The sequence below is a fragment of the Schistocerca piceifrons genome, chromosome X, assembly GCF_021461385.2.
Source record: "Schistocerca piceifrons isolate TAMUIC-IGC-003096 chromosome X, iqSchPice1.1, whole genome shotgun sequence".
NCBI classification, from domain to species: Eukaryota; Metazoa; Arthropoda; class Insecta; order Orthoptera; family Acrididae; genus Schistocerca; species Schistocerca piceifrons.
The window spans coordinates 523,513,173-523,521,152 of NC_060149.1; the positions used below are offsets into that span (position 1 = coordinate 523,513,173).

The 7,980-nt window shown below is 38.0% G+C and overlaps 1 protein-coding gene across 3 annotated transcripts in view; it reads right to left on the reverse strand.

The window, feature by feature from the left end:
• LOC124721775 (Bardet-Biedl syndrome 5 protein homolog) overlaps positions 1-7,569 on the reverse strand; it is a 95,180-nt gene extending 87,611 nt beyond the window's left edge. The window contains exon 1 of one of the 3 annotated variants that reach the window (XM_047246887.1): positions 7,240-7,569. In XM_047246887.1, the coding sequence (XP_047102843.1) occupies positions 7,240-7,343 (104 nt within the window). In that variant the 5' untranslated portion in view covers positions 7,344-7,569. The remainder of the gene's footprint in view (positions 1-7,239) is intronic. The other 2 variants (XM_047246886.1, XM_047246888.1) reach the window with 2 other exon arrangements.
• Between the last annotated feature and the right edge of the window lie 411 nt (positions 7,570-7,980).

A 7,980-nucleotide genomic window follows, 5' to 3' on the forward strand; every position in this document is an offset into this window, starting at 1 on the left:
CCACATATACAGACTGACAGCAGTTGCAAGTTAGTTGATATATACCAGCTTGGCTGTATTTGTCAGTGTTGGTTGTATTTCTTCCAGGTCTCTTCAGTATTGTGTATGCTATGTTAAGTCCTTGTGTCTTTAGTATATTTCCCACCCTGTGTGTAACTTTGTTGTTGTAAGTCATTAAGTGCCATTTATTGTTTAGTGTCTATTGATCTGTTGTGACTTGTGTTGTGTATACATGTGTGTGTGTGTGTGTGTGTGTGTGTGTGTGTGTGTGTGTGTGTGTGTGTGTACGTTTTGTGATTACGTGTTGCCTGTTTTTGTATTTTGTTGTTTATTTTACCTACAGTCTTTGTATCATACCCATTCTCTTGTGCAGTTTGTTTTATTTATTCAGTTCTTCTGTGTAATAATTTTGTTCATGCGTGTTTTGTTCAGTCTGTGCAGTAAATATCTGAAGCTGGCTTCTTTCTGAGTTATGGCATGGTTTGATTGGTTATGAATGATAGTGCTGGTGATTGTGGGTTTCCTATAAATTGTGAATTCATGTTTGTTGTTTCTATTGTGAATGGTGAGATCTAAGAAAAAGAGGTTTTCACCTGTTTGTGTTTCAACAGTAAATTGCATTTGTGTGTGAATGGAGTTTATGTCCTCATGAAGCTGTTTTATATGAGACTGATTCATTGTTTAGGCAAATTATACCATCTACATATCTGTACTAATATTTTATTTTGTACTGCTTTGGTTTTACTATTCTGTGAAAGAACTGATTTTCTATCTGGTTGATGAAAATGTCAGCTAGAGAGTTACTGTTTGGGGATCCCATAGGTAGTCCTTCTTGTTCAGAGTAAAATTTGTTGTTGAATATGAAGTAGTTTTGCTCTGTTATGAGCTTCAATACAGCTGCTACCTGTTGTATGTTTTCTTGTAGGTGGAGATTGCTTCCTATGATGTTGATGGCTTCTTCTGTTGGAATGTGAATGTACATGGAAATTATGCCAAATTAAATTAATGTGGCAAGACAGGAAATTTGTGGCTCAACTTGAATAAAAGAAGGGATTGGTCGATAGTACACGTTCTTGGACATCAAAGGATCACCAATTTAGTGCCGGAGGGAAGTGTAGGTGAGGGGGTGGGGGTAAAAATTGAAGAGGGAGACCAAGAGATGAATACAATAAGCAGATTTAGAAGGATGTCAGTTGGGGTAGTTATTCGGAGATGAAGAGACTTGTGCAGGATAGAGTAGCATGGAGACATGCATCAAACATGTCTTTGGACTGAAGACCACAACAACAACCTATATAGAAGTCTAGTCGGCTAGTGTTTCTGAAATGGCAGTGCTCCTGGCCTCTGAGTCATAACAAGTCTGAGGCACCAGGTGTAATTGGGCAACTGTGACATTTGCTCAAGCTTTCCCACCATGTCAGTGCCATCAGGAGCCCTGCCAGTGCTGTAATGTTACTGAACACTTGTTCTTGCACCAGGATACCTAGTTATTGAGTCTTTATGACATTGCTTTGCACAATTGCTTACAAGAGCTGTGCAATAAGCCTGATGGTACTATGGCACAATTCCTTCTTATACCTCATGGGTCCCTTTTAACCTGGGTTCTGAGTAACCTGCTAGCCGTCCACCTGTCCCATTCAACAGTTTCCTTTTTTGTCACCCTAGAGCAATAGCCTGGTGCTCGACAATCTGAAAATACTTTATTCATGTGTATTTCTGTCAGAAGATAAGAACTGTAAAGACAGAAGTGTAGTACTAAGTAAGTGCAGGGGAAAGGTAGCAAGAGGAGATGCACTGCAATTGTGTATTCTGGTGAGGCTCATGCATCCATTACTTTTTCATTTTATTCCAGTATTAAAGTGTAGAGAAGTGCTTTCTACTGTGGGACAGTATAATAGTTATTGTTGATGCTTTAGTACTATCGATACACACACATAAAAGTAAAAGAGACAGACTGCCTAATATTTGAACTTAATAATTCCTTTGTAGCAAAGGAAAAAGGGATAAGTTGCGAAAAGTTAAACAGGATGGGTAGCTCAGTCAGACCCCACAATGAGAGTGACCCACCTGTACTTAGGATGAGGGTAGACAGAGTTGAAGGGGGTAGTGTCATGGACAGTAGTCTGGAGATAGTACACCAGGAAGCACTGAGTGAGCTTCAGTAAAGAGATAAGGACAGAGTGAGAAGTAAAGATAAATTAGGGAGTAGAGAGGTGAATAGTGCAGTTAAGAATTTGGGACAAAAAAAGTCATAATAAATTTACACAAACATGTATACATTGGGTGTCTCTCCTAGGAGTTGTCAAGCACATTTTCTCTGGTGTTTTGGCTTCATTTGTGCTCATCGTGTCTTTTGTGCAACATCCAGTAGCAACAAGAAGTGCCAGTTTGTTTCTTGTTAGAAACAAAATTATTTTTACAGCCAAATCTTACATGTCCATTCTTTAGGCCCAAAATAATCTATTGCAATATTTGTTTTAGCAATACGTATTAACAGGGACAGTAAAACAAGAACAACTTGTCCCATCTCATGTGCTGCCCTGTCCTGCACTGACTGTCACCGCCATGTACCAGTGCTCCACAGTCGCTGCTGCAATATTGGTTATTCTTCATGTTTTCCTGTTCCTGTTAACACATATTGGTAAACCGAATACTGTACGAGATTAATTTTGGACCACTTTATCCAATGGGGGCAGAGAATTCCACTTTAAAAATAATTTTGTTTGTAATACTGGGTACCACATGGACCCTGCACAGTGTACTATAGTTGACTGCTATATACACTCCAAGGGGAGGGGGGGGGGGGAATTTGATGCATCACAAATGATAGCAATTTCAGAAAAATTAGATGAACAATGAGACCAACTCTCTCCGAGGCCTCCCTCTTTCATCTTGTCCACCCTCATCATGAAACGTGAGTGCCCTGTCCTCCCATTTTAACCTTCACCAACCTATATCTGCTTTATCTCATACAATGGGGTGATTAGTTCTGAAAGCATGGTATGGATCTGTTTTACTTTTTAAGTGTGTTAATCAGCAATACCATACATTTTGCTTCCTGGGGGTAAGAACTTGCCAGCAATTCTCTTTGATAATTTATTAGGTTCCTTGACTGAATTTTCCTTTCATAAAATTGTTAATGATCTACACAAAAGAAGGATTACAACAGTCAGTTAATGTTTAAAGTGCTCATTCTAGATATAAGTCAGGACAGTATTTCCTGTCTAATCAAATGAGTTTCACACTGTGAGTCATGTATATTACTAAACATGGTTCTGTACTCTACTTGACTGCTATATACACTCCAAGGAAAGGCAAAAAAAAAAAAAAAAAAAAAATGCACCATCAAGGAATTATCCAAAAGGGACAGAATCGGCAGATGTGCTGTACTATACAGACAGACAAATGACTGCAGTTTCAGAAAAATTGGATGATTTATTCAAGAGAAAGAGCTTCACAAATTGTGCAATTCAGTGGCACACTGGTCACCTCTGGCCTTTATGCAAGCAGTTATTCAGCTTGTCACTGATTTATAGAGCTGTTGGGTGTCCTCCTAAGGAATATTGTGCCAAATTCTGTCCAAATTGGCATTTCAGATCATAAAAATCACAAGCTGGTTGGAGGGTCCTGCTCATAATGTTCCAAATGTTTTCAATTTGTGAGAGACCCAGCAACCTTGCTGGCCGAGGTAGGTTTTGACAAGGTCAAAGACAAGCAGCAGAAACTCTCGCTGTAGGTGGGTGGGCATTATCTTGCTGAAATGTCGGCCCAGGATGACTTGCCATGGAGAGCAACAAAATGGGGTGTAGACTGTTGTTGATGTAATGCTGTGCTGTAGGGGTGCCATGAATGACAATCAAGTGGGTCCTGCTATGGAAAGAAATGGCACCCCAGACCATCACTCCTGATTGTCGGGCCATATGGTGGGTGACTGTCAGGTTGGGCATCTCCAGGCATATCTTTGGCATGGAATCTCTTTAGCTGGATAAGAATTGTCTTCAGTGATGTGTCTGGAGATGCCTTGGACAGCTGTGGGATGTACTGCAAAGAATAACTGCTTGCCAGAGATGGACCAACACATTATTGACTTGCACAATTTGTGACACTCTTTCTCTTGAATAAATCATTCAATTTTTCTGAAATAATAATCTTTTTTCTGTGCATGTACACACATCTGTTGCTGTTCATTTCATTTGGAGAATTCCTTCATTGTGTGTTGTTTTTTGTCTTACGAGTGTAGTTCAAAGGAAAAAACAAAACTGCCTTATGACATAGGCAACATACTACTGATTGTGAGACAAAGGCTGTTTGCTCAATGAGGGAAACCCTACGGTTTGAAAGAAACCTTTGAAATACGTCTTAATCAGATTATGTGAGACCATGTGAGCCAAAGCTACTTGGTTACATACTTTATAGAATGCTTACCAGAAAATTTTTAACATTTAATTAAAGATTTATTAAAACACAGAAAATTGTCAGAGAGTAAATAACACATTATAGTGAGGAGTTCTGAACTACTGTGAAGACCTCCTGTACATAATATAAGGAATGTGTCACAAGAAAATGTTTCAACTTGGATCTGAATACTTTGGGTTAATCACTCAACTTTTTTCAATTCTGCGGAACCATATCAAAAATGGAACCTGGTGAATAGTGCACACCTTTCTATTCAATGCTTAAGAAGTTTAATCCAAATGTATATTGTTTTATACATCTAATGTTCACTGAATAAATGTTGCAGTGTCTTTAGAATGAGTCAATACTGTCAACAACAAATCTCATCATGGAATAAATGCATGAGGATGGCAGAGCTACAATTCTGAGATACTTGAACAACAATCTACATAAAGTTCACAAACTGGCACTGCACATCTGTTTGGTCACCCTTTTCTGGGCTAAGTGTGCACAGAAGTGCCACAAAATATAACACCACACAAAATAATAGTGTGAAAGTATGCAAAGCAAACAAACATTCACATTTCAGAGTCAGAGGCAGTGGAGATTATTTTTATAGTGAAAATAGCAGCACTCAGTTTCTTCACTGCGTGCCTGACCAATTTGGGACAGTGAAATTTTACTTTGGCAAGAGTTCTGTGTCAGTAACTGTATGCATTACATTTTGTTGCAGTTGAATGTTAATCTGTTCTCTGAAAGCCATGTGCTCATTTTACTGACTACCTTATTATAATAATGCTTGAGGCACCCACAAAGAGATATTTTTTAGGCTGTCTGCCAAGTTTAGCAGCAGGTCATTGACATTCATCAAGATAAGTGATGGACCCAGAACAAAGCCCTGTGGCATCCCCCTGTCGAATTTAAACTTCTTCACTACTTGTTGACCTTCTGCTTCCTACATTCCAAATATGAAGTAAATCACTTTGAGAATTTTCACCAATCCCATAATGTTTCAAGCTATGGAAAAGTACTGCATGGTCCACTCAACCAAATGTTTTTTGATGAATCAAAGAAAATACTTATTGTCCTCAACCTATTGTTTAGCCCTGCTGGTGCCTCACACACAAAAGCATAAATTACATTCTTCACTGATACTCCTTTCCTGAAGCCAAACTACTTGTCTGACAGTAATTTATGTGTACTGAGATATGGCACCACTCTCTTATACATTACTCTTTCAAAAACACTGATAGCACAGAAACTGTTTAAATGACATCTTTCATCCTTTACAATGTGGTTTCACTAACAAGCATTTCAGTCTCTTGGGAAACTGACCACATCTGAAAGACATATTGCACGGGTGATAGACTATAGAACTAACATGTAGTACACTGATCTTCATGATTCTCATTGATACAATAGTCTCAGAACACCAGCTTTCAGGAGTTCTGCATATTCACCTGTATCACTCAAATTTGATTGAACTTGTCAGCTATTGACAGGGAATGGTTATTAAATATTTTATGCAAATCTGGTGGATCAATAACAGTTTCATTTTTACACAAGAGAAGTGTAATAAACTGAGCACCCACATTCTATCCTGATACCTGTTTCACAATTAACCACATATTTTTAATTTTGCTATTCTCTTGGAGCTCTGCATTGTTTTGGCCTGTTTGAAGAGTTCTTCAGCATTTGTAACCAGGATCTGACTGTTCATCATGTTATGATACAGATTCCATTTCCTCCTACATGATATTATAATGTCATTAGTTATCCAAGTTGGTTGCTTATTAGTAATGCATATCTGCCTGCAATTTTTTAAAGGATAAGATTTCAATGAAATTGATACAGATTTGAAGAAATATATTATATTTGTCATTCAAGTTGTCTGTATTGAAGGCTGCTTGGCAAGTTTTCCCTTCTTCATTGGCTTTAAATGTCTGCATTACAAGGGAACTCATAATATCTCCACATATTTTGTTTACTGCTTTGAGATATGCCTCTGCCTTGATTCCTTTCAGTATTCTATCTCTGCATGATCTGACAGGCCATTACTACTTTTTTTTAACACTGCACTCATCCACTAAAGAACAATATATGAAGTTATTTTCTATGTTGCTACTGTTTTCCTGAAGTGTAATTGGAATGTACGTGGTCTGTGTCAGTTTATAAGATTCAAGTAAGTCTGTTAACACTCTTTTCTCTGGAGAATCAGTGAGAAAGTTTATGCTGACACCTCACGCAACATCAACTTCATGTATTTCTAAAACAATTAGCCCAGCACAGTTTAATGTAAGGAAAGAAAAACCAAGTAGTCTGTAGAGGCCTGTGGTAAAACAAAAATTTCAATTATTTGGTCTTTATGGTACAGTGTTTTGATATGTTAATTCTTTTGAATGACACATTACATTGGGCAGAAATCACGACTCTTTCCTTCTAAACGAGTTCCTTAAACAGAAATCAGATAAGATGTAACACTCCAAAGGAACGTTATTACTTCTTTCCTATGTAATTGATGCCCCGAGATATACATGAGGTCAGTGCCAAGATCTATTAGGAATTCACCGACTTTACCTTTAATTCTTGTAATATTTTGATGAAATATATTTTTAAAACAACTAAACTCGATTTCTTTAGCGGACATTAGCCTTTGTGCTACTAATTTAGTATTCCTAACATTACACAATTCGCCAGTTGTTATTTCTGGGATAACATTTTGTATTCAACAAGTAAAATTGCAATTCCTGTAATTATTACGACAGCAAAATTGGCTAACAGTTAATAATTCAATGATTACAGCTGATATAATTTAAAATATAATGATTTTGGAAGTGCACTTACTTTAAAGGCAGATCAAATTTAACTTCTTTATCTTCCCACATCGTTTTCTCCATACCGTCACCGCAGCGTCTGTCGTTCGTCCTATACACACTGAACAATGCCATACGCACAAACGTATATTAACAAGTTGCGTCTGCGTACTATATTTGTTTACCGACTCTGTTACCATAGCAACCGTGACTGTCTCGAAAGAAGAAGCAGGTGACATCTGCTGGTCGAACACTAAACACAAGAAGAGGTAACCGACATACGCAGATGACATCTATTGGGCGTGTTGAACACTATACAAGGGAACAAATGAATAGTGAAACGCCTCATGACATCTGACGGACGCGGAAAACATTAGATAGTAGATACAAGCAGGGATAATTAATGACGACAGCCAAACAGGAGAACTGTTGGCTGAACTCTACGCGCGAAACGCAAAATTATTGTTTATGCATCAGTTAGGCGTACAGTTTTAATTCAAGAAAGATTTGCGTCAGTATACACCTTTCATTCGTGGCCTGAGTCCTTGAGTTATTTCATCAAACATTTGAGATGAAGAACCTGTTACGAACCTGAGATAGTGGCCATGTAATACTGGCATTATCAGCGACGTCAATCCTGCTATATTCAACTACAAAAAATGTCTCGTCCCTTTCAGAGAACAATGAAGGCAAGTTACTGACTTAATTGCTTGTCAGTCTGATTCTCTCAGCCGTTAATAATTTATTCCAATCCTGAATCGTTGTAGGAAAC